This window comes from Pituophis catenifer, unplaced genomic scaffold, assembly GCF_029215685.1.
Source record: "Pituophis catenifer annectens isolate HBS135680 unplaced genomic scaffold, rPitCat1.0.hap2 SCAF_11, whole genome shotgun sequence".
Taxonomy (NCBI): Eukaryota; Metazoa; Chordata; class Lepidosauria; order Squamata; family Colubridae; genus Pituophis; species Pituophis catenifer.
Window position 1 is genome coordinate 5,964,389 of NW_027256891.1, and position 27,310 is coordinate 5,991,698.

Below are 27,310 nucleotides of genomic sequence, written 5' to 3' on the forward strand. Positions count from 1 at the left end.
TGGTTTCATCGGTCCCAAGAGATCGTGTTACCAGACTTTTGTCCGGAACCTAGGCACCAGCGAGAAGTCCTCTGGCATACTCTAGATGTACACAGGGCTCTGCGTTGTTATATTCATCAGACTGCATCCTTTTGCAAGACGGAGGCCCTCCTGGTCTCTTTTCACCCAGCTTAATTGGGACAAAAGGTGTCTTCTTCAACAGTAGGACATTGGATTAAGGCCTGTATAGCATCCACCTACGAACGCCAGACTTGCCCAGTGCTGTCCAGGATTTTACCCCATTCCATTCGGAGTGCGGCTACATCGGCGGCCTGGGCCACGCAAGCTTCAGTGTTGGACATTTGCAGGGCGGCCACTTGGACTTCATTGTTGCCCTTCATAAGACACTATAGGATTGATGTTTATGCTTTGGCCGAAGCGGCTTTTGGTCGCCGAGTGTTGCAAAGCGTGGTTTCAGGGTCTTCTGAGGGGAGCATTCAGCCACCCGACCCTGTGGACTAGGCTTGGGTATGTCCCAGCTATGGAGTGTAGGAGCAGCGCTCTGGAAAACGGACGTTGACTTACCTGAACGTCCATTTTCGGAGCGCTGCGAATACACTCCATTTCCCACCCTTTGTTTGTTGGGGCTTCCTGCTCCGTTGGTTGGTTTATCGTTGGTTTCCTGTTTAAATAAAATTTGGTTTGTTTGAGTCCTGTGTCGCACCTTCGTTCAAGACTGGGGAATGAAGGGCAGAGTGGATGGAGTTAGAGCACAGAGTGACGTAAATTTAAAGAAATATTCTCTCAGTTGCTGTCAGAGAAGAGAGTTAAACCAGCTATGGAGTGTGTTAGAATATGGTTTGAGCCTAACAGTTGTCCAGGCAATATAAGTGTACTGTAACTTTAATCTGAAACTGTATTATGTGGCTTTAATGCTGAGTCATGCTGTAATCACATAATTACTGGTTGTGAGAATATTTAAGCAAAGCTTCTGTAACGTGTTCAGTTGCTGCTATGATCTGCTGTTGATGATGAAGCTACAATGCCATGCTGCCATTGTGTATGAAGCTGTGATGATAAGCTACCATTGAGAGGAGTTGTTATCTGTAATCATTGTTTGATGGATCTGCAACCATCGTGAACCAGAGTGAGTTTGTTATTCTAACCAACTACTGTTTGTTGAGTAAGAAGATTCTGTAACTACTGGACTGATTTACTGGCAAAGACTTGGAATATGTTTAAAGACTATGAGACTGTTTTTCTACTATAAAGTAAGCTTTTGATAAACCAGTTTGCATATTTCTTATTCATTGCTCTCAGCAACGTTTCTCTGTGCAATCTACTCTGCTGGTTGGTAACACAACAACAATAACCTTAACAGAGTGTATTCGCAGCGCTCCGAAAATGGACGTTCAGGTAAGTCAACGTCCGTTTTTGACTTGGGCCTTATTCTGGAATGTGCTGCCTCCTCCCTGGGAGACTGTGGGGCTACTGTTGACATTCCCCACTCTTCTCCTTCAACTGCAGACTCCCATCATAGCACTTTAATAATTACTTGACTAAGAAAAACCGGAAGGTTTTACACAATTTTGTTTCTACATATTTCTACCTTTAGTTTATCTTGTACTGCCTAACTATTCCTACTAGAATGCTAGGCCACAGTTAAACAAGCAGTGTTTTGTATTAGCATAATATGAGAACAGAGCAAAAAAATCTTCGAAGGTTAAGGTTACCAAGAACTGCACCTGAACATAAGGAGGATTTTATGTTTTTTAACAGTGCTAGCCCATGCTTGTGAATTAAACAGCTTCACACATCTTTTATGGATGTCTGAGGATTTTAGATTATATATCATGCATGAGTTTCGCATGTATGAACCCATTTGTCATTTGGTTGATCTCTATGTTATTTCCTCCCTCCCTCCCTGTTAGAATTGTTAGATTCTGCATTTGTAGGAGAGTCTTTAACTAGAAAAAGGATTAATCTTCTGAAAGTCAACAGAAGAAGTATCACTGAGAGAGCAAAACCTTCCATAGAACCAGATACTGGTAAGTCAATTTTCAGATCTGAAACTTCTTAGTCTTACTCATGGTAATGGTGATACCTGTTGAGTGCCATTACACACAGTGTGGTGATACTATAATGTGAGAATTTGGGGCATTCTCCCATTTTTCAGGTTTTTTTAAAACACATAGATATGGTAAGCCTATCAAAGCTAAATGCATTTAGAATAGAATAGAGCTGGAAGGTCTTCTAGTCCAGCCCCCTGATCAAGCAGGAGAATCTATACCATTTGAGACAATTGACTGTCTAGTCCAGTGATAGCTAATCTTTTTGCCATCATGTACCCAAAGAAGGGGGAGTGCAGGGGGGGGTCGCACGCACGCGTGCCCACACCCATAATTCAATGTTCCCCTGTGCCCTGCCCTCTCACACATGTGCACATGACCCCCCCGTGCTCCTCCCGCTTTTGGCATGCGACAAAGGTTATCGGTGGGTGTGGTAGGTCCAGTTTTTTTGCCCTCCCCAGGCTCCAGAGGTTTTCTTGGAGCCTGGGGAGGGTGAAAACTGCTTCCCCCACCCCCCCAAAAATGCCCTCCCAGAGCCTCCGTGCGAGCCCTATACTTACCTGGTATCCAAAACAGGCCGCATGGAGACTCCTGGAAGGGGAGGGGTGGTATGGGCTGGGCCAGCCGTAAATCAGCTGCCCGGCTCATGCATGCGCACTGGAGCTGAGCTAGGGTAATGACTTGTGTGCCCACAGATATGTCTCCGCGTGCCACCTGTGGCACACGTGCCATAGGTTCGCCCTCACGGGTCTAGTCTCTTCTTAAAAACCTCCAGTGATGGAGCACCCACAATTTCTGAAGGTAATATGTTCCACTGGTTAATTGTCCTCACTGTTTCTCCTCAATTCCAGGTTGCTTCTCTCTTTGATTAGTTTCCAACCATTATTTCTTATCCTGCCCTCTGGTGCTTTGGAAAATTATTTGACTCCCTCTTCTTTGTGGCAGCCCCTCAAATACTGGAATACCGCTATCATGCCACCCCTAATTCTTCTTTTCTTTAGACTAGCCAGACCCAAAACGTGCAGCTGTTCTTCATATGGTTTAGTCTCCAGGCCTTTCATCATCTTAGTTGCTCTTCTCTGAACTTTTTCCAAAGTCTTAACATCTTTTTTGTAGTATGGTGACCAAAATTGGTTGCAGTATTATATAAGCTGGAAGTTGCTTCCCTCTGAGTTTTTTTTTTTTTTTTTTTGCCTATCTGTGATCATTCTGTTTCTCCTGTGCACTGCTTGGAGAGTCCAAGCATGGGTTAATTTCTGTCTGTTCTGACATCACTGAGTTAGAATTTCTTTGGCCACGCCCTCCTCCTCCAGCTGAGCCTCAGTTTTTTCAACTCAGTCTGCTAGAAAGACTTGTTTGAGTTGGTTCCTTTAAATTGATTAAATTAAAACTTCTCAAAATTCAGAAAATTGGCTAATTTAAATTCCTTTCAAAAATAAGATAATTCAGAGCCTCCCAGGATTCGTTTCCCTGCCATTTCTAGCTGCTGGAGAGCAGCAAGCAGGTAGAAAAAGTGCTGATCACTCAGCCAGTAGCCGCTATTTTGTGGGCGGTGGCCATTTTGTTGCAGCACACTACGCAACAGAAATTGATCGTTTTGAGTAGCTGGGCAATATCTGGAGCAAGGGAGCTTCTCTGGAGTCCTAATTGTTGCTGAGAATCATGGCTACGCAATTAAAAACCATTTCGCCGGTTTATAAAGTGTTTTGAAGTGTTTGGCTGCCACGTTGCTGGGATCAAGCCCTAATTACACCTGAAGTGCTTGGGCATTGCTGCTGCTACTTGTACTTACTGGCTAACAAACCACTTTGCTGGATTGGGCGTGATTTGAACTCTGATCTGCGCAGTGAGTAAATCTTTCAACTTCTATTATCTAAAACCTGTTTTCTGGGTTAGTCATGGCACATAGTAGTGATTCTGAGGACTCTCAATATCAGGCTGATTGTCCTGTAGTAAAAAAGCCCAGATTGAGATCTAGCAAGGCTTCTGTTAGCACCCAAGCCAAATCTTCCAGATCTTCATCTGTAGCTGCTGAAAAAGATGCGCTGAAAGCCTTAGAAAAGCATTTTGCAAAGGCTCAGCAACAGGCTGCAGCTTCTAAATCCCCTGAGGGTTCCAGGGACCTGGGAGAACTTTCTAATCCTTTATCTTCAGAATTGCAATTGCAGGAAGTGCAGGAGGATCAACCTAACTGGTCTCCCATTGTACCTTTGGAATCACAGGGGTTCCATGTAGTCCCCTTTTAGGAAGGATTTGTCTCTGACCCTCCTCAGCCTCCTTCTGATTCTTCTCAAGGGCCTAGCAGGCAGCGTTCTGTGCCTTCAGCAACTTTTATGCTCACAGCAGCAGGGTTGCGGCCCCCAGAGGTGACACAGCAATCCTTATCCTCAGACTTACGTTATGCCATTGTACGAACCATTACTCAAGTTTTTTTTTTTATTGCAAAAGTTTTACAATTACATTTTCACCCCTTTCCCCCCCCCCCTCAACCCACCCCAAACTTCCCAACCTCCCTAACCCTCCCTAACCCTCCCCTCCCCCCGGACTTCCACACAATATACTCATATCAGGTAAAAAACCCCCCTTAGTATAAAATTTATATAAAACTTTTTTTTTTTATTGCAAAAGTTTTACAATTACATTTTCACCCCTTTTTTCACCCCCCCACCACCCTAATCTTTTAAGTATGCTGAAATCTTCGCCATCTCTGCAAAACTGGCCATCTTCAAAGTCCATTCCTCGATAGTGGGCAAAGCTTCATTTTTCCAATATTTACCTATCAACAATCTTGCTGCTGTTATCATATACAATATCAATTTTGTTTCACCCAATGTAAAACCCTTAACTATACCCAATAAAAACAGTTGTGGAGAAAATTGAATTTTTTTCTTCAAAACATTCTGCATGACCCACCAAATTTTTATCCAAAAAGCCTTAACTTTCCTACAAGTCCACCAAACATGATAATATGTAGCATCTAAACAATCACATCTCCAACATTTTGGCTGAACATTAGGGTACATACACGACAACTTTTTGGGGTCTAAATGCCATCTATAAAACATTTTATAGAAATTTTCCCTCAAATTCTGTGACTGTGTAAATTTAACGTTCTGAACCCAAATTTTTTCCCATGTTTCCAACATCACTGGTTCTTCAAAATTTTGTGCCCACTTAATCATACAATCTTTAACTAATTCAGTTTCTGAATCCCTTTCTAACAAAACATTATAAAGCCTTTTAATATGCATTGGACCTTTCTCTTTTATGTGTCTAACCAATTCTTCCTCATGCAACATAATACCAGTTTTTTGGTCCTCTTTCCATCTCAATTGTAGTTGATTATATTGTAACCAAGTTAAGTTAATCCCTTCATCCAACAGTGTCTGTAATGTCTTCAACTGCCATCTGCCCGCATCTGTAAAAAGAACCTCTTTGTATAACCCCCCCCCCCCCCCCGAGTGACATTATATTTGTATTCCACATAATATGACCAAGATCCAACCATAGCGGTATTTTATAATCCCATTTGAATCGGTGCTTCTTCCAAACTCTCATCAAAGAGTCTCTAAGTATATGGCTTTTAAATACTTTATCCACTTTGTTGTCATAAAATAAGTAAGCATGCCATCCAAATTCAAGATCAAAACTTTCTATATTCAGTATTAGAGTCTTTTTCCTTCCAAACCAATCACTTGCTAAGGTCAAAGCTGCTGCTTCATAATATAACTGTAGGTTTGGAAGTTTAAGACCTCCCCTTTCTGGAACATCTTGCATAATTTTCAATTTCACTCTCGGTTTTTTCTCGTTCCAGACAAACTTATTCACTCCAGTTTGCCAGACTTTCAGTTGTTTATCACTTTTAAGCACTGGAATCATTTGAAACAGAAAAAGAAATCTTGGCAAAATGTTCATCTTAACTGCTGCTATTCTTCCAAGTAGAGACAGCTGCAGTTTTTTTCCAAGTCTCCATATCTTTCTGCACCTCTCGCCACAACACCTCATAATTATTTTGAAACAATTTCATATTTGATTCTGCAACCTGAACTCCTAGATATTTTACCGTTGGTACAATCTCAAAACCTGCCCTCCTTTCAAGCTCGTGTTTACGATCTTGTGTCATATTTTTAACTATCATCTTAGTTTTTTTCTGATTCAGTCTAAAACCTGAAACTTTACCATAGTCTTGTATAATGTCCTTCATCTGGATTATTGATTCCATTGGCTGTGTTAGGGTAACGACCAGATCATCTGCAAATGCCTTTATTCTGTAATCCTCTTGCCTTATCATTATATCTTTCAAGATATTAGAGTCCCGTATTGTATTTAACAAGACTTCTAGTGTTAAAATAAATAACAATGGGGACAGCGGACATCCCTGTCTTGTTCCTTTTTCAATTTTAAACTCTGTTGTCAAACTTCCATTAATAATAATCTGTGCCTTTTGCTCTTGGTAAATTGCTGAGACCGCCTGTATAAATTGATCCCCAAAGTCCATCTTTTTTAAAGTCTTTAGTAGAAAATTCCAGTCCACTCTATCAAAGGCCTTCTCTGCATCCAGGAAGACCAGCACTGCAGGGATCTGTTTATTCTTCTCAAGATATTCCAATAAGTCTGTTACTTGCCTTACATTATCCTTCATGTATCTACCCTCGATAAATCCCGCTTGATCATCATGAATCACCTTTTGAATTACTGGCATCAACCTGTTGGCTAGTACTTTTGCATAAATTTTATAATCAGTATTCAGAAGAGATATTGGTCTATAATTCTCCGGTTTTTTTGGACCTACTTGCTCTTTTGGTATCAGAGAAATATAGGCTGTTGTCCATGATGGGGGTATTTTACCCCCTTGTTGAATATTACAAAATAGATCTCTAAGTTGTTCCACCATTTCTGCTTGCAAAGTTTTATAATACACTGCAGTCAAGCCATCCGTTCCGGGAGCTTTAGCTGTTTTTAATTGTTTAATTGCTACTATTATCTCCTCCTCTGTTATAGGATAATTCATTCTTTCCTTTTGTTGGTCAGTAATTTTTGTAACTCTTTTATTATCTAAGTATTTTTCTATAAGTCCATTCTGCACATCATCTTTAGCATATAGTTTAGTATAATAGTCCACAAAAGCTTCTTTAATTAAGTTTTGTTGAAAGATTTCTTTCCCTCCAATATCAATACTATCAATAGTCTGTGTACTCTGCTTTTTACTTAATATGTAGGCCAACCATCTGCCCGGTTTATTGGCATTACAAAATGTATTATGTTTCGCATATTGTAAGTTTGTTGCAACTTGTTCCGCCATAAGCATTTGAAATTGGTCTTTCAAAAGTTTTATAACACCACGTATTCTTTCATCTGTTGGGTTTTTAATAAGTAGCTGTTCTTTGTTCTTTATTTCTACTTCCAATTCAGATCTTTTCTTTTGTCGAATCAATCTGTGTTTAGAGTTCATATAAATGAGCACCCCTCTCATATAAGCTTTGCTCGCATCCCACACAATTTCAATTGGGGTACCTTTATTCAAATTTAATTCAAAAAATTCTTTCAAGTGCTTTTTAAGTTCTATTATATTTTTTTCATATCTGAACAAGTTTTCATTTATTTTCCAAGAACGTTGCTCAGTCTTGCCCACCTCGATTTCTATCCATACGGGGCTATGGTCAGTCAAGGTTCTTGGGAAAATCTTTGTTCTTTTTGTCTTAACAAGTAGATCATCTGACAACAAAATGAAATCAATCCTAGAGAAGGATCTATGTCTGTTGGAAAAAAAAGTATAATCCAGTTATTTTGGATTATGTATTCTCCAAATATCTTTTAATTCCAAGTCTTCTTTCATATCAAAAAAAGTCTGTGGCAATCTAATCCTAGATTTTGCCAAACTCTTTTTATCTAGTTTAGAATCAATTACTCCATTCCAATCTCCCATAATTAGAATAGATCTATAGTCCCATTGCAGTATTTTAGTGTGTAACATTTTACAGAAATGGTCCTGTTGTTGATTGGGAGCATAAAGTCCAATCAGAAGAATTTGGCCATTTACTATAAGCAGTTCAATTGCTATAAACCTACCATCTTCATCTGCTTCTATAATTTTAGCTGTTAGTCTTTTATTTACATAAATAACCACACCATTCTTTTTTTGCAAAGTTGAAGATATAAAATGTGTTCCTAATTTAGAATTTATCAGATATTTTTGATCTTGAGTTGTGATATGCGTTTCTTGTAAACAAATTATATCATTATTAAATTGTCTCAAGTATGCAAATAACTTCTTCCTTTTCTGTACTGAATTCAGCCCATTCACATTCCAGGATAAACACTTAATTGTCATCTTTTTTCTGAAGCAACAAGCAAAATAACCAAATATCTTCCGTAATCTTCGGTCTTGCTCCCCCCATGGCCTCAGTCTCTTAGCTCCCTTTTTATATTGTCTTTCCTGTTGTTGCTTTTCTTTAAATTGCTTAGATTTTGCACGAGTTATGCGCTGATCCTTAACTTCAATCATCCGAACCGGGTCCAAGATTGGAGAAGATTCCAACAGAGGCTCTTCCAAAAAACCTCCTTCAGCATCCTGCGTTTCCTCTAACTCCACCTGCTTAGACTGTTCTTGCAATTCTTGCTGGAGTTGCTTCTTATCACTCTCCTTAATCTCCAGGACTGTAGATGTACGTGGAGATGGTGTTCTTTCTTTAAAAATAGTAGTGTAGAAATGCTCCTCCTTCTCCACAGTATTCAAACGATGTCTTTCTCCCTTGTACTTCAAAATTATACCAGTTGGGGCATCCCACCGAAATGGTATCTCTTGTTTTTGCAGTTCTTTTACTAGAAAGCCAAAATCTTTTCTGGCTTTCAGCATTTTAGGTGGTAGTTCTTTGTAAACTCCAATTTGTGCACCCCCCACTTGCACAGAAGTAAGAAAGGATTTTTGCAGGATATCATTTCTTATTGCTCTATCCGTAAAATATATAACCACATCTCTAGGCAATTGTCTTTGTCTGGCCACCCAGGAATTCACTCTGTAAATTTTGTCTATTTTGTAAAAAACCACATCAGGATTAATTTTTAATATCACTGCCAAAGCCTCAGCACAAGTCTGTCTCAAATCCTGTCTGTCATCCTCTCTGATTCCTCGAAGCCTTATAGCAAATTCCATTGCCCTGAATTGCATCATAACAATTTCGTTTTCAACTCTGCATTTTATCATCAACATCAGAAATTTTATAGTCATTATCTTTCATCTTAACATTGACTTCTGATTTAAATTCTTCCACTTTGGAGTCCACTTTAATAATAAATTCTGCAAGGCCAGACGCCACATCTGATATTTTTTTAGTCACCTTGCCATAATCCTGTTTCACCATATCTTTGATTTCATTAATTTCCTGCATAATTTCCTGTTGAGATTTTTGAAGTTTATCATCTATTTCCTGTTGAGATTTTTGAAATTTATCATCCAAAGCCTGGGATATAAATTCTTTTAAATTTTCAAAGTCAAAATCTTTTTTCTGAGTCTGTATCTGTTGAGCAGGGGGAAGCTGCGTTTCATGTTTGTGTGTGGGGGATCCCCCCCCTGCTGCCTTTCCTTCCTGCTTCTTTGAGGCCATCCTGCCACGTAAGCTAGATTTTCTGAAAAGGGAAATCCCTTTTCCTTTTCCACCTCCACAGAGACTTCTAAAAAAATCCTCCAGGTTTAATCAAATAGAAACTGGAGTAAAGCAAATTCAGATTTTAAAAAAAGAGTTTTTTTCCCCTCTTCTCTTGTTTCTCTTTATTACAAGCGAAGCAACTTTGTAGCAACTTTGTAGCAAAGCGAGATAACTTCACAAATCCACTCTCGCTGGCTCGTTAACTCTAGTGCTGGGCCCCATATTTTTCCAAATCACTTTCACTCGCTCGTATTTTCTCTTAAATTAAAAAGTCAACAGAGCACTAATACTTGCGATTTCCGAGTTTCAGGGTTCAAATTAATATTTCCACTGCTTGTTGAGGTTGGTTTCATTCACTTTAAACGTTTGCTGCTGCTGGCTTGTTCTGCTGAAGGCAGAATCGTCCCACGCCGTCCGGAGTCTCAGCAGGTTGGGAGGGAGCCGCGCCTGTTTCCTCCCCAGAAGCAATTCCCTGGGGGCTTACAGGGGCTCAACCTGTGCCCTGCTATCTCTCCTCCTTCAGTCGTCTGGATTTCGGAGTTTTCGAGCTGCTTCTCAATCGCGAGGCGGCTCTACAGGCGGCGGGGCTGGCGGTCCTTAAAAAGGCACCGTCGTCGCCGAACGCAAGCAAACCGGAAGTCCATTACTCAAGTTATTGATCAGGCCTTGGCACAAAGAGGATTGTTGGCTCCCCTAAATCCAGAACCTTCCAGATCAGATCTTATGCATCAACATTCATATAGCACAGAGATTACAGGGAGGGATCACGCCATGCTTCTCCATCACTTCACAGTGAGGCTTCACTGGAAGGAGAGAAGGAATTAGGTGAATTTGAAATGTTTGGGGATGAGGGGCTTGCTCAGGACAAACCTACTTACACTGGTTTATTCCGCCCCCATCTCTTTAAGACATTATTACTCAAAGCAAAAATGACTGCTAATATGGGTCAAACGGAAAGGCCTGCTACAGATGCCAAAGGTCCCCAGGATCTTTGTGCCTGTCTCTTTACTGAGCAGTTACTACTCAGGAAGTTATTCCGTCCCCAAAATTCTTTGTAGATGTAATTCAGAGGCAATGGAAATAACCTCTGTCTATCCCAGCACCTAGTGGCATGGACAAAAAGATGTATACTGTGGAGAAGGAGCTTGAGGAACTTCTTTTTTTTAATATATAATTTATATAATATATATAAATTTTATAATATATAATTTATTTTTTATTATAGTTAAAAAAAACAAATAAAAAAACAAAGACAAATATGTAATAGTTTTTCTATCACGGTGTAACATCACCAAAATGTCCACACCAATAATCAGAAAGTAAAAATAGAAAATATTTACAGATTCTTATATACAAATTTACATTTCCAATACTTATTGATTACCATAATTATACCATCATCTATAATTATAATCCAACATTATCCTTTGTCTCTCTCCCATCGTTTCTGGATCCAATCATACCACATGTTCCAACTACTATAAAAATCTGAGTCTCTTTTACCCTTGATCAGTTTTGTAAGTCTATCGGACTCCACACATTCCATGATTTTATAAATTATTTTTGAGTCCGTTGGTAGATCCTCATTCTTCCATTCTTGTGCGAATGCCAGTCTCCCTGCAGTGATTATGTGCAGCATCAGATACCATTTAGTCAATCCAATATTTACGGGTCTGACCCCCAACAAAAAGGTTTCCGGTTTCAGTTCCACTCTACAGTGTGTAATTTCAAGCAACCATCGTCTTTTTTTCATCCAATATTTAGCTGCCAGTGGACATGTCCACCATTAGTGGAAGTAGGTTCTGTTGCTATGCCCACATTTCCAGCACTGTGAAGATGTCCCAGGGAACATTTTAGTTAATCTTGCTGGAGGTAGGTGCCATCTATAAACCATCTTATAAATATTCTCTTTATAAGAGGATGCCATAGTTAATTTTAATTTTTTAAGCCAAATCTCCCATTTTTGAAAATCCAATGAATAACCCATATTTCGCCCCCAGGCCTTCATGGAGTCTTTAACAACTTCCTCCCCCACTTTCAATGATAATAGGTAAGAATAGCATCTCGATAAAACTTTCCTGTCATTACCTAATAATATTTTATCCAATTCTTGTTTCCCATGAAACAAGGCAGGCAGCCCTTTCGGAACACCGAAGTGGGGTTCCCTGCCTCCCCCTATCATAGACAGTACCCCTATGGAGGGGACAGAGCACAGGATAGGTCAGGGTTTTGAGACAGATCTCAACAGCCACACTCCAGGCGGTCTTACAGGGGTTCAGGGGGATGCCCCTACCGCCGTTCCAAATGACTCGGGGTCACAAATCCTGATTGGCGGCAGGTTAAAGAGGTTTGCTGACCAATGGAGGGATACCACCATGGACGTGTGGATATTACAAACAATAACTCTTGGACTGACCTTAGAATTTTGTTCCAGACCCCCTCATCGATTCCTTCAGTGCCCGGTACCCAGGGAGCCCAAAAAAAGGCCATGATGGAGGCAGAGATCCGGCATTTGCTGGACATCAAGGCCATCGAACCGGTACCAATTGGACAAAGGGGTTTGGGGTTTTATTCCGTACTCTTTCTGGTTCCCAAGAGCTCAGGCGGCCAAAGGACGATATTGAATCTAAAGGACCTCAATGTTCACATAAGATACAAGAGATTCAAGATGCAATCCCTTCATTCAATTCTGGGTTGCCTCAGACTAGGAGATTATTTAACATCGATAGATCTCAAGGAGGCTTACCTCCATATCCGCATACGGGTATCTCACAGGAAGTTTCTCAGATTTGCATTTGCAGGCCACCAGAGCAATATCGGGCTCTCCGATACTACTGAGGATTTGGCCTATCCTCAGCCCCACATACCTTCACCAAATTACTGGACGTTGTAGCAACATGTCTGAGGGCACATCCCATCCGCCTACAGTGCTATCTAGACGATGTGCTGATCCAGTTACCGTCTCTCAGGCAGGCAGAGTTAGATCTTCAACTCACGATCCAGTCTCTGCAGGACCACGGCTTTTCAGTCAACTGGGAGAAAAGCCATTTAATGCCGTCCACCAGACTTACTCATCTGGGGGCGGTGATAGACACCCAGTTATCTCAGGTGTTCCTGTCTCAAGAACAACGGGACTAAGTATAAAGGACTTAGTGAAACAGGTTCAGACATCAGTTTCGGTGCCCCTATTAGTGCTTTCCCAGCTCTTAGGGAAAATGATTTCATGTCTAGCAATAGTTCCCTGGGCTTGCTTACACGCCAGGCCCTTGCAGTGGCTCCTTCTTCCCAATCAGAGGTCAGGGCGCAGCAACTCACTGGGCAGGATCAGGGTTCCTCAACAGATTCTGCGATCCCTGGATTGGTGGAAATCGAAGGCCATTGAAGAAGAGCCTTGGTACTACAGTGGTTTAAAGCACCCTGTTATTAACACAGCTGCCTGCAATTTACTGCTGGTTCGAATCTCTCCAAGGCTCAAGGTTGACTCAGCCTCCCATCCTTTCTAAGGTAGGTTAAATGAGGACCCAGTTTGTGGGGGCAATAAGCTGACTTTGTATAAATATACAAAAGTATGAAGGCTATTGCTTAACGCACTGTAAGCCGCCCTGAGTCTCCGGAGAAGGGCGGCATATAAATCAAATTAAAAAAAAAAAAAAAAGGCTGCTTGTTTCAAGATCCTCCCAGACTGGTCCTGACATCGGATGCGAGTCTATTCGGCTGGGGAGCACACCTGGGGACCCAGGTGACTCAAGGACAGTGGTCGCAGCAGTGTCATCACTGCAACGACATCAATTGGCTGGAGCTGAGGGCGGCCCATCTGGCGCTCGGTCATTTTTGGTCCGAAAAATTGTCGAATCAACACATTCTCCTGTTAACAGACAACATCACGGCCAAGGCGCATCTCAACCACCAAGGGGGCACCCGCTCCATCCTTCTTATGGGCGAAGCAAAGAAGATGTGTCTCTGGGCAGAATGGCATCTACTGTCCTTGCGAGCGGAACACATTGCCGGGACATCCAACTCGACAGCAGATTGGTTGAGCCGGAGGACAATAGATCAATCTGAATGGCGACTTCATCCGGAGTTATTCCACCTCATCACAGCCCGATTCGGGACTCCAACCATGGACTTGTTTGCCACACCTCAGAACACTCACCTGCCTCGGTTCTTCACCCGGTACTGGTCTCCAGCAGCTGAGGGCACCAATGCTCTTCGTTGTTCATGGCCACCCGAACTCCTCTACGCCTTTCCTCCCATTCCTCTGCTCCAGAGGGTGATCCGGAAAATTCTGGAGGAGGAGGCAGAGGAGCTGTTAGTCACACCGCATTGGCCGAGACGTCCATGGTTTGCAAACCTGGTGTTGCTGTCGATAACGCCTCCCTGGATATTACCACCGCACAAGGTATCCCTCAACCAAGGGGCCCTTCAACATCCGGACCCCCAGTGGCTCAAGTTGGCCGCTTGGCGCTTGAGCGGGAGATTCTCAGGAAGGGACCCTATTCACCTGAGGTGATTTCTACTATCCTTGCATCTCGGAAAGTGTCCATGACCAGGATTTACGATGCCACGTGGGCGTCATTCAGTCGTTGGTGCGCCAAGGAGCATCTGATACCGACTTCCGCCACAGTTCCACAGGTCCTGGAGTTCCTGCAGTGAGGCCTGAAGAAGAAGTTATCAAGTAATATGCTTCGGTGACAAGTTGCAGCATTGGCTACCATCTTGCCAGGCGAGGGACCTATCCCTCTTTCTCAGCATCCCAAGGTCCGTAGCTTTTTAAAGGGAGCTGCCAACCTGTTACCACTGACTGTTCATAGATACCCGACCTGGGATCTATCCTTGGTTTTACAAGCGCTCACCTTGCCTCCTTTCAAACAGTTGCGGACTACCACGCTTAGACTGTTTACGTTTAAAGTTGTGTTCCTGCTTGCGATTACATCTGCACGCAGGATATCGAAGTTAGCGGCACTATCAGTCCGCCAGGATTTATGTATCTTTCACCTGGACAGAGTCATCCTTAGATTGGACCCTACCTTTGTGCCAAAGATAAATTCCTGGTTCCACAGGGCACAGGAAGTGATTTTGCCAAACTTTTGCCCCAATCCATAACATCCAAGAGAAAAGTGATGGCATACATTGGATGTATGCAGGGCCTTGAAATGATACATTAAACGTACTGCCTCCTTTAGGAGAACGGAGGCCTTGTTTGTGTCATTCCAGCCCACTTCGATGGGGAAGAAGGTGTCTCCATCCACCATTGGGCGTTGGCTCAAGGCTTGTATTGCTCTAGCCTATGAACAACAAGCTCATCCAGTGCCACGTCGTATCACGGCGCACTCGTAGTGCCGCCACCTCGGCGGCCTGGGCTACACAAGCATTGATTCTGGAAATCTGCAGAGCTGCCACTTGGACTTCCCCTTCACCATTCGTGAGGAACTACAAGTTGGATCAGTACGCATCGGCTGAAGCAGCATTTGGGAGATGGGTCTTACAGAGAGTCCTGCTGGCCGAGGGGACCCTGGACCAAACTGCTTCCCGCCCAACATCATTTTAGCTTGGGTATATCCCATGCTTGGACTCTCCAAGCAGTGCATAGGAGAATGAACGTTGGGCTTACCTTGAACGTTCGTTCTATGTGCACTGCAGGAGAGTCCAATCCCACCCTGGCTGGTACTGGTCCGGGGTCCAGGAGTGGTTGGTCCTTCAAACGAGCTGCATCTTTCCTGATTCCGGTTTCGTTGAAAAAACTGAGGTTCGGCTGGAGGAGGAGGGCATGGCCAAAGAAATTCCAACTCAGTGATGTCAGAACAGACTGAAATTAACCCATGCTTGGACTCTCCTGCAGTGCACATAGAACGAACGTTCAAGGTAAGCCCAACGTTCATTCTCTTTTTTAGGTAAGGAAGTATCTCTGAAACAATGACCCAATGAGGCACAGATTTTCTAGTATTTGAACAGAATGCCAGTGGCTTGGCATTAGCACCATTGGTGTTACTAGAAAATAAAAATGGCTAACTGTATTTGGAAGAGGTCCAGTCGCCCAGAACAACCTCCAAAGATAAGCTTAAGGAATCTGCAATCTGATAGTTTATGGAGAGGGCACAAAACAGTTCCTCGGTTTGGATATTTTGCAGTTGCTCATAATCACCCTGGCAATCATTATGTAAGAATGCAGGTGAGCCTGCAACTGTGTTTATTGGCCCTAAAAGATAATTCAGCCCTGACATGACAAGAATGGGAGCTCAGCAATTAATGCAAAATATAATAACTAGGTTATTAATTGGAATTGTAACAGCACCTTCCTAAGGTTAGGATTAATTCCCTTCTCATCATCCATTCTTCTACAAATGGTTTCTATTTCTAAAATGTTTTCCAAGACCTAGGTAAAAGGAACTCTTTTAAAAAACAAAGTTTTAGTGTGGTTTCCTAAATCAGTAGCATGATCCCTGTGAGATTATTACATTTAAATCAACCAGCCTTAATCACTTGTGTCCTTAATCACACCAGTTGCATCTTAAAATGTACCTATCTGGGCAGAACAATACAGCAATTGCTTTGATGTGCCACTGTCTACAAATGTATCTGTTGAATTTAATACTTCCTTACTGGAGACCTCAGCTGTGGGAGCCTTTTACAATTTTCTTTATCTCCTTGAAAGAAGTAGGGAGAACAACCTAATTGTTTAAGTGCATAATTGCAGATTAGCTGCAGGACAATTAAGACCTACTCAGTAATCTTAAGAAAAAGTCTAAATTTATCTGCTTTGAAGTATTCCTCCTCAGGTAAATGCTATTAAGAATAATAGCAAACTTATATTAACCAAAGGGGTTTTTTTGTTCAGCTTTTTCTTATTGAGATTTTATCCTGATAAATTGTGTGACCCCATTTAAAAAAACTCTTGCTATAAAATGCTAAGTAAAACCAGATCGTTATGGCTTGTTTCACAAATCATAGTTTTTGACCTAGTGGTGAAGACACTCACCTCCCACTTGGAAGGTTGAGAGTTCAAGCCTAGGTGTAGCAGCAGGTGTTTCTCTCCTAGGGTGGAAAGAAAAAAATTATGTTGCAAACTGCAGTCATCTCGCTGTTTAAGGAAGTTGCACAACATTCTCAGAGACTCTTCCCATCCTGCTTTCAATCTTTTTGGACTGTTGCCTTCTGGCAGAAGATACAGAACAATTTAAACTTGGACCACACGTCTTCTGAATAGTTTTTATCCCAGAGCTATAATTGCACTCAACAATGAACTAAAGGGCCACCATCAGTGAACTGTTGGACAGCATTACTTGGTCTGCTGTGTGGATGCTTGGGTGGGTTAGGGGTGGGGAATTTTTTGTGGGTGGGGATGTGTCTGGGGATTGTCATGTCTGTTGGGCTTGGTTATGCCCTTCCTGACATATATATATGTCAGGAAGAGCATCCGGGTAGTAAATGCTCAGCTCCATTGTCACACCAACTCTACCCCCCAAAATTAAGGGATTAAAAGGTCACAAAAAAGGAGAGAGAGAGAATCTATCTATCTATCTATGTATCTATGTATCTATGTATCTATCTATCTATCTATCTATCTATCTATCCATCCATCCATCCATCCATCCATCCATCCATCCATCCTACTTTTCTGATTGTAGATGACTTCTAGCCACTACATATTGAACAAAACCATTAAAGCCATTCTTTCATCAGACTAGTTTTAAATGCTCACATACAGATAATCCTGGATTTAGGAGAGCTCTGATTTAAAAGCAGAGAAACTGTGCTTCAGATACCAAGTGCATGTGATGATGTGAGATTTTGGCTTGTCTTTCTTGGGCTGAACAGTTTGATGTCTGAAATGTTCAGTTGGGAAGTTGCAGGTTACATTAAAATTATTATCAGTGAAAAAGAAGTCCATTAAACTTCTTGCATTTTTCTTCACTTTTACTCAGCTGTCATTTACTGGCTTGTTAATTGTTTTCTCAGGCCATGGATACCTGGAGAGAAGTGGCTGCCTAAAAACAATTCTTCTGTTAGGAATTTGATGTCCTTAGAGAGAAGTTAACATTGTTTTGTGTTGTTGTAAAGTTTGGGCACCCAGCTGATTTTCAAGCCAAGAATAATACTATTCAAGTCACTCAAATAAGTAGCTGTGTTCTGTTAGCATGGATTCGTCCCTCCTCCCCAACCCTGCATTTATTTATTTATTCATTTTTTTAAATCTTGACCTTATTACTTTATAGTATAGTATATAGTATAGTATATGTTCAAGGCAGTGAACATATCTAATAATGCCTTCCTCCTTCTTCCTGACAACAACCCTGCAAGGTGGGTTGGGCTGAGAGAGAGAGAATTACTGGCCCAAGGTCACCCAGCTGGCTTTCATGCTTAAGGTGGGACTATAATTCCCAGTTTCCTGGTGATTGGCCCAAAGTCATCCAAATGGTTTTCATGGCTAAAGGTGGGATTAGAACTCAGTATCTTCTAGTGATTGGCCCAAAGTCACTTATGCAGTTTTCATGCCTAAGGCAAGACTAGAACTCACTACCTCCTTGGTGAGTGACCCAAAGTCACCTAGCTGGCTTTTATGCCTAAAATGGGACTAGAACTCCCAGTCTCTCAGTTTCTAGGCCAGCATATTAACCATTACACCATGTGGCTAGTAAGCAAAATAAGCTTATGCTCAGGGCACTGAAGGAAGTGGGGACATATCAGAGTCTCCCCACCCAATCTAGCATGCCCTGAATTCTTCCACTGCCACTTCCCAGCTTTAGTTTTCAATATTTTTTGCATTTGCATTTTTCCTTTATAACTTTATTTAAAAAGGCATTAAAAAGTGATGAAAATTTGCATTTTTCCCTATTGCCCTAGTTATAAGTAAATAATTTGCTTAATTAATTGCTTACTGAGATTTGATGTTAAAATCATAATTTTAAAAAAAAGTTTACATTTAATATAGCTGCAGGGGCTCAGTGGCCTGGAATAACGCTGAATTTTTAATCACTTATTTCCTCTTTAGAACTTGGACTTAATGTCTGGTCAGTGAAGCAATGGAAGAGCTGAGAGGCATCATTGCTGGGCTGGGCTTAGGGCATCAGGGGGCCTTAATAGGGCCCTGCCTTTTCCTACGGCTACTTGGCTGAAATACAGATCCAGTTTCATAATACTGCTTTTTTAGCATTTCCCTTATTTTAATTTGACCATTTTGTTAACATACAAAGCCTTGAGAGCTTTCAAAGTGAAAAGCTGAGATGTTCACTAGCACCTACTGTTTGGTCTCCAGCTCAGTGCTTTCAGCCTTAGTCACTTGAAGATGTGTAGACTTCAACTCCCAGAATTCCCCAGTTAGAATGGATTGAGAAAACTGTTTTAAAACGTCTTGCTTGAGTAGTCCAGAGTCTGGAGACATGGTCCAAAGTAGTCCAAACTTTCCCATGTTCTTCCATATCCACATTGCTTCTCTATGTTCTGGCCTTCCTCCACCAAGGAGTTTGATGAAAAGATTTGAAGGAAGTCTTGCTGGTCCTCAAAAGTAGGATGATCAGCCATCTGAAGGGGCAAAGGGAGGTAGGTCCCACCTTTCTCTATTCAGACTAATTTTTGGACCAGGTAGAATCTGTTCCCTAATAACGAATTACCTTGACCATAGCACCTGGGATTTAAAAAGCTGATTTTCTAAACCCTTTTCATCTATGTTGTTTAAGCAAGAAGCATTTGAGTAAAAAGGAAAAGGATGCCTTTGACTGAGACTGCTCCAGCATCTGCATCATGAATAATTTCTGTGACATGGTTTACCGTCTTTCTATTTTCTCTTTATTATTATCTGTAATCAAATCCTTTTTATTCTTCCAAAAATCTAACTTTCCTTTTTGACAAAGAGGTTATTGCTTTATGGTGTTGAAGGAGTTTCTTATTTTGTCCCTTATTTTGTCCCATTTTACAATGTTGTAAACATTGCTGACTCCAAATGCACTATTCAATAAGTAATGCTAGTGTAAGTTTCAATACAGGTAATCCTCGATTTACAACCGTTCATTTAGTGGCCGTTCAACATTACAACGGCATTAAAAAATGGGAATTATGACCGTTTTTCACACTTACGAATGTTGCAGCGTCTCCATGGTCATGGGATCAAAATTAAAATGCTTGGCAACTGACACATATTTATGACGGTGGCAGTGTCCCGAGGTCATGTGATCCTCTTTTGCAACTTTCTGACAAGCAAAGTCAATGGAGAAACCAGATTCATTTAACAACTGTGGCACGAAAAGTCATAAAATGGGGCAAAACTCACAACAAATGTCTCGCTTATCAGCATAAATCTTGGGCTCAATTGTGGTCGTAAGTCGAAAACTACCTGTACAGTGACAGCCACCACCATGATATTCCTGATAATTGGAAATAAGACTATAAGGTTTTTCATCCCTGGATGGTATCTGATATTTTGTTCTGTGTCCCCACCCCCCACCCCCAAAGCATTACCAGAAATTTCTGAAGAAGAACTGGGGACTCTGCAGTCTTTCTGTGTCAGCAAAATTAACCATCTCCATCATCAGAGGATCTTAGAGCCATTGAGAAGAAATAGCTGTAAGGAACAGAGGCCTAGGATGGTTTCACGGAGGCAGCAGACAGGAGGTTGCGGCTCTGCTGTCCCTTTTGAGCTAGTAAACAGGCTTCATCTGAAAAGTCTGAAGGAGATGATGAAAAAGGTGCTGAAACCATGACTTTTTTTCAGATGACTGGAAGGGTGGGGAAAAGCCAAGTGCTACTTGTCGTTATTCACAGACTTACAGGTAGTCCTCAATTTACAACCATTCATTTAATGACCAAAGATAAAACAGCCCTGAAAAAAGGTCACATGACTTTTTCACACTTATGATCACTGCAACATCCCCATGGTCACGTGATCAAAATTCAGATCTTGGCAACTGGCATGTATTTATGACAGCTACAGTGTCCCGGGGTCACATGATGACCTTTTGTAGCCTTCTGACAAGCAAAGTCAACAAGGAAGTCAGGTTCACTTAACTGCAGTGATTCTTTTAACAACTGTGGCAAGAATGGTCATAAAATGAGGCAAGACTCACTTAACAACAGTCTTGGTTAACAACAGAAATTTTGTTTTCTCCCTACAAGATTCTGTGCTATTTTGCAATAGAAGGTTAGTCTCAGTATGGCACGAGATTTCTTCAGATGGTGACTTTTCAAAATTGCAAAACTCAAACCAAAAATTGAGCGTTTGTTGTACATGCATGTTTCATGTATATGTAGAACAAGTAAACTGTCAGTCAAGTTATTTTTGTTAGTTGTGACATGATTTTGCATAGTACAGTTAGGTTCTCACCAGGGGTGAAATCCAGCAGGTTCTGACAGGTTCTGGAGAACTGGCAGCAGAAATTTTGAGTAGTTTGGATAACCGGCAAATACCACCTCTGGCTGGCCCCAGAGTGGGGTGGGAATGGAGATTTTGAAATATGCTTCCCCCAGGAGTGGGGTGGGAATGGAGATTTTGCAATATGCTTCCCCCAGGAGTGGGGTGGGAATGGAGATTTTGCAATATGCTTCCCCGAGGAGTGGGATGGGAATGGAGATTTTGCAATATGCTTCCCCCAGGAGTGGGGTGGGAATGGAGATTTTGCAATAGCCTTCCCCTGCCACGCCCACCAAGCCACACTAAGCCCACCAAGCCACGCCCACAGAACCAGTAGTAAAAAAAATTGGATTTCACCACTGGTTCTCTCTCACATGCAGTTAAGAATCTTGTACGTGTTTCTGTTGTTAATTTCATCTGAAACCATTGTTATTATAATGAAGATTTGATGTACATTTTCACTTGCAGAAGGAAGACATCTACTAATGAGGAAGCCGAGGTTGAGAAAGGGCAATTGGCCTTGAAAAGAAAGTAAAAAATAGTCTCACCATAATTTTCTAAGTCCTGCTCTTTAACTAATTAACCCGAGGGGAAATGCTTACATTTAGTTGGATGGAATGTCCTTAGAAGGTGGTTTATCTTCCTTCACAGTAGCTTCTTGATCATAGTGACAGGATAGAATCAATGAGATGAGTAATATGCACCTCTCCCCTTCTCTCAATCTAAAATAATTTAAACACTATACTGTAGCTATAATGTGATGATCTTCCAATGTAATCTGATACATGATTATTCAGAAGCGAACCCTATTACATTTAATGAAGCTTGCTCCTGATAAGTGCATCTAAGTTGGCAACCTTAAAGATATGGCTAAGTAAATTTATGATATTGCTGCTAGAGAAGCTATTGTAAGAGAGAAATGAAGCCTATCTCCTGGGGAAAATAATAATAATTAGTTTCTTTATTTAGCTCATTTTGGAAGAAAGCTTATCTGGTTTTAAAGGCTGCCTTTTTCTTCCATACACTTTTGTTCAGAAATGTTAGCCATGCTCTTGTTTTTAAGGAAGACGGTGTGATGGAATGTAGTCTGGAGTCCCAGGAGAGAGGGCTGCCACCCAGAGGGCAAAGAGGCAGCAGAGCTTGGAATGTCTGGTAGGCAGGAAAAGGGCAAACACAGAATCTATCTATAGTTCTGCAGATTGCTGCTTTAGTCTGGAAAGATTCTGTCTGTAGGCAAACACCAATAAAGAAACTACTCAGAAGTAACTTGACATGTTTTTGGGGCCTAACTATTCTTTTTTTTAAAAAAAATCTTGTCTCCTTTTGTCTTTAAGATAGCAGAAACCGAAATGCACCAACCGTCACAATGCCCCTTTTGCATGAAGAAAAGAGAAGGGTTTGCAAAAGTTGAATTTCTCCGTCGAAAGAAAACTATATTAGACAATGTTTTGCTTCAAGAGAAACTGGAAGACTATATGTACACCAAAGTAAGCAAAAAGCAGAATATATGTACCAAAAGTAGATGTATTGTATTGTATTGTACTGTACTGTACTGTGCTGTGCTGTGCTGTGCTGTGCTGTGCTGTGCTGCGCTGCGCTGCGCTGCGCTGTGCTACGCTACGCTATGCTATACTTATTACATAGTACATGAGCCATGATGGTGCAGTGGTTAGAATGCAGTATTACAGGCTAATTCTGCTGACTGCCGGCTGCCAGCTTCCAACAGTTGGGTAGTTCAAGTCTCACTGGCTCAAGGTTGACTCAGCCTTCCATCCTTCTGAGGTTGGTAAAATGAGTCCCCAGATTTGGGGGAACAATAGGCTGACACTGTAAACTGCTTAGAGTGGGCTTTAAAGCACTATGAAGCAGTATATAAGTCTAAGTGCTATTGCTATTGCTATCTGCATATCTCCAAATTGCTACTAACATTTTAGAAGGATTCAGAATTGGATTAGATTGCGTATGTTTTTCTTAAAAAAAGAGTTCATGAAATTTGTGTATCTGATTTTTTTTTAACCCTGGGAATTAAAGTTTGGAATCCAAAGATCCATAATACAGGTAGTCCTCGACTAATAATAGTTCATTTAGTGACCCTTTGAAGTTACAACAGCACTGAAAAAAGTGACTTATGACCATTTTTCACATTGATGACTGTTGCAGCATCCTCATGGTCACGTGATTTACATTCAGATGCTTAACAACTGACTCACAATTATGACAGTTGAAGTGTCCCGGGTCATGAGATCCCCTTTTGCAATCTTCTGACAAACAAATTCAACAGGGAAGCCTGATTCACTTAACAATCATGTTCCCAACTTATGGTGAAATGGGGCAAAACTCACTTAACAAATTTCTCACTCAGCTTCATAAATTTTGGGCTCAATTGGGGTCGTAAGTTGAGGACTACCTGTATTTGAATGAAATGAAGACTAGCATTTTGCTACATTCATATGCAGAGATATTTTGCATTGCATTTCTGACTGGTAGTCAGTTTTGTGTAATGGGTGAGTCCAGTTGCTTAAGCCAGTGTTTCTCAATCTTGGCAACTTCAGCTCCTAGAATTCCCCAGCCAGCCAGGCTCTGTGTCCATGTTCTGTGTTCTATCTCATTGTTCATGATCATTTAATAACAATCGGAGCTAAACTCTTACGCATCCATTTATAAATGCCTGAGAGTTTAATGGATTTTGCCAACTTGGGCGTAACTTCTAGCATAATTTAATATATTTGTATGTTGCCTTCATCTACAATCTGATGTCTTCTAATCTGTGACACCGCTGTTTTTATATAAATATAAAACTAAGCCATTTAAAATTGCATTGGCTTCTGTGTAGTGTCTTTAAGCATCCAAAATATCTCAGCATTGTTATTTCCCTGTGGAAACCCAAACTTCTAGAGGCCTCCAGATTGTTGAGTTTCCGTTCTTGTAACACCCCCCCCCCCACCCCCCAAAGCTCAGAGTTGAAATCTAACGCATTTGGGGAATTACTGTAGAGACACACTTCATTTTTGTGGTTGGGGGTTGAAGTTAGGAGCAGATGGCTTCCCCAATGCCATTTTTTTTATAGTAGGCAGAATACAAGATAGACATGTCCTAATTCATACCTATGTAAATGAAAACCACCTCCCTTTTCTTCTGTATCACTGTATGTCAGTGATATCACCTACCATCTGGAACGAGCTCCCCCCAGAGATACGGAAGATCCCGGACCTGCGCACGTTTCGCCGTGCTCTCAAAACTTTTCTATTTCAGCAAGCTGGCCTGGCCTAACTCCCCTCTTTTAAATTCTTAAATTTTAAATTTTTGAATTCGTGATTTTATAAATTGGGTGTTTTAATCTGTGTTTCGGCCGAAATATTTAATAATTTTAAGGGATTTTTAATATTTGTATTGTCTGTATTTTATCTTGGCTGTTCACCGCCCTGAGTCCTTCGGGAGTAGGGCGGTATAGAAATTTGATTAATAAATAAATAAATAAATAAATGTCAGTGACATACATCACTATATGTCAGTGATATCACTAGAAGGGTGATATCACTGACTTTTAAATTTTTGCCCACTAATTTGTTAACAAGTTAATAGTTATTAGTCAGTTTGGTGTAGTGGTTAAGGTGCTGGCCCAGAAACCAGGAGAATGTGAGTTCTAGTCCCATTTTAGACATGAAAAGTGGTTGGTGACCTTGGGCCAAGCATCAGGAAATGGTGAATTCTAGTCCTGCCTTAGGCATGAAAGCCAGCTAGGTGACTTTCAGCCAATCACTGGAGACTCTGAGTTCTAATCCCACAAAAGCTGATTGATTGATTTTGGGCCAATCATCAGAAGACTAAAAGTTCTCGTCCCACCTTAGGCATGAAAGCCGGCTGGATGACTCGGTCCAATCACTCTCAGCCCAACCCACCTCACAGGACTGGTTTTGTGGGGAAAATAGGAGGAGGAAGGAGTATATGTATGTTCTCCCCCATGAATTACTTATACAGGTAACAAAGATGGTACAAAAATCAAATCTGCTGGATAGCTCAGCAGACTAATGCATTGTAATTTAACTCCAGCTGTCTGCAATTAGTAAGTTCGAATCTTGCCAGGCTCAAGGTTGACTCAGCCTTCCATCCTTTCTAAGGTAGGTAAATTGAGGACCCAGTTTGTGGGGGCAATAAACTGACTTTGTAAAAAAAATATACAAAAGTATGAAGGCTATTGCTTAATGCATTGTAAGCCACCCTGAGTCTCCGGAGAAGGGCGGCATATAAATCAAATTTAAATAAATAAATAAATAAATAATTTGTTAACAGTAGTTATGGCAAATAGTCTGAATTGGAAGTCTCTCACCATATTTTCTTCTTCTTTCAGGATTCTCTCACACTCATTGGAGAAATACATAAAAGTCTTCCTAAGCTTTCCGAAGATCCCAGCAATATATGGCAGGAACTGAATAAAAGAGGTTGGCAAGAATAGCTTTTGCTTGTGGGAATATTGGAGCAAATAAACACAACCATAGAATCTCTATAGATTGAGCAGTGACAATATTGGGAATAATGACAATTTGGATTCCAGAGTCAATTTTTACCAATTATTCCAGGGAGAGCAGAGCTGTATGTGATTATTGAACTAAATAATATATTTTCAAATAACAAAATATTCTTTTTCTTACCGTGGAAACGTCATAAATATGAATTTTTTTTGAGTAGGATTCTTTTTGGGATTTGGACATATGCTTGCAAAGAAACTGCAGAAGTTGTAAAATTGAATATATTTTTATAGTGCTGAAAACCATGACAAATCTGTTAAAAAGTTAAGACACCACTTGACGATTCCAAGGAAGAAGCTGCAATATTGCATTAGAAATGGAAATATACTTGTTGATATTGAAGCAGAGAAGAGAATAAAATAACCTAATGTAACCCAACTGAAATGCCTGAGCACTTCTGAAGGCTATGGACTTTGGGGAAATAGATTATATGGTGATGATTGTCTGTTGCTGGGTAAAGTTGCTGAAAACTTAAAGACCCAGATTTGTTTCATTATAAGGAAAGAGATGGAAGCTGAACTTTAAGCTTTAAAATAGGCATAGTTTGAGTAAACAAAACCAGACAGACCTCTAAAAATTATATGGTGAAACCCATCCACATATGTGATACATGACCCTCATGTCATGTCTACAGCCCTCATCCTTTCATCCAAATGATGCTGCTTGTGTCCTTTGGCCACACAAAAGTGCTCAGCCTTTGGGTGACTGTAGTCTCCACTGACTCTGTTTCTTGCCCTGTTTGGAACTTTTGGGATTTGGTCTTCAGTCTAGTAAATTCTGGTCTTCAGAGTCCCAATTTAAATTATGAACCTCTGAAGGCTTAAAACTCTAATCAGGGCTCCAGTCATTTCATGGCATGGGAGAAAAGGACTACGGGCTTTCTGGAAGGATCAAGTCTCAACCCATGCCATCTTCATGGATAAGGGACTGCTAATGGAAGGTGACGGGCAAGAGACCCAGGAAGCTGATGATGACCAGAGGAAACCACATTAAGTGTGATCAAGGATGCAGAATTTAAGGGTTACCCTGGCCCTGGGGACTTTTGCTGCAATGCAATTTAATGCAAATTTATTATATGTATTAAACAGTGTCATATGACTTGAGAACTTCACAATCATCTCCATGGAAAAATAGAATTTGATAGCATTTTTGCAAAGTCTCCACGGGCCAGTGAGACTTTTGGGGAACCAAGGGTGGCCTTGGGTGCTCCAGTTGGGTCTTCCTTGGCTTGATGGAGAAATTACCTGAATCAGGATGAGGAAGTTCTGAAAGAGAAGTTCATATAAGCAACCACTGCTTACTGTACTTAGTGTTAGGTTGGTTGTCCCTGTAATACCCAGTTGAAACCTTCTTTCTTTCAGCATGATATACTGTAGGTAGTCCTTGACTTACAACCACAATTGAGCCCAAAGTTTAAAGTTGCTACGTAAGACAGTTGTTAAATGCATTTTGCCCCATTTTAGGATCTTTCTTGCCATAGCTGTTAAGTGAATCACTGCAGTTAAGTTAGTTACATGGTTGATAAGCAAATCTGGCTTCCCCATTGACATTGCTTGTCAGGAGGTCACAAAACAGGATCATATGACACTGGGACACTGCAACTGCATAAATGAGTCAGTTGCCAAGTGTCTGAATTTTGATCATGTGATCATGGGGATACTGCCATGGTTGTAAACATGAAAAATTGTCATAAATCACTTTTTTTAATGCCATTGTGACTTTGAATGGTCACTAAATGAACTGTTGTAA

At 41.1% G+C, this 27,310-nt stretch overlaps 1 protein-coding gene across 1 annotated transcript in view; it reads left to right on the plus strand.

The window, feature by feature from the left end:
• Positions 1–25,488, plus strand: part of CUNH8orf48 (chromosome unknown C8orf48 homolog) — a 52,266-nt gene extending 26,778 nt beyond the window's left edge. Inside the window, exons 3-6 of the mRNA XM_070952049.1 lie at positions 1,911–2,027; positions 20,141–20,373; positions 22,370–22,522; positions 25,384–25,488. Coding sequence (XP_070808150.1) covers positions 1,911–2,027; positions 20,141–20,373; positions 22,370–22,522; positions 25,384–25,488 — 608 coding nt within the window. The remainder of the gene's footprint in view (positions 1–1,910; positions 2,028–20,140; positions 20,374–22,369; positions 22,523–25,383) is intronic.
• Positions 25,489–27,310: the final 1,822 nt, after the last annotated feature.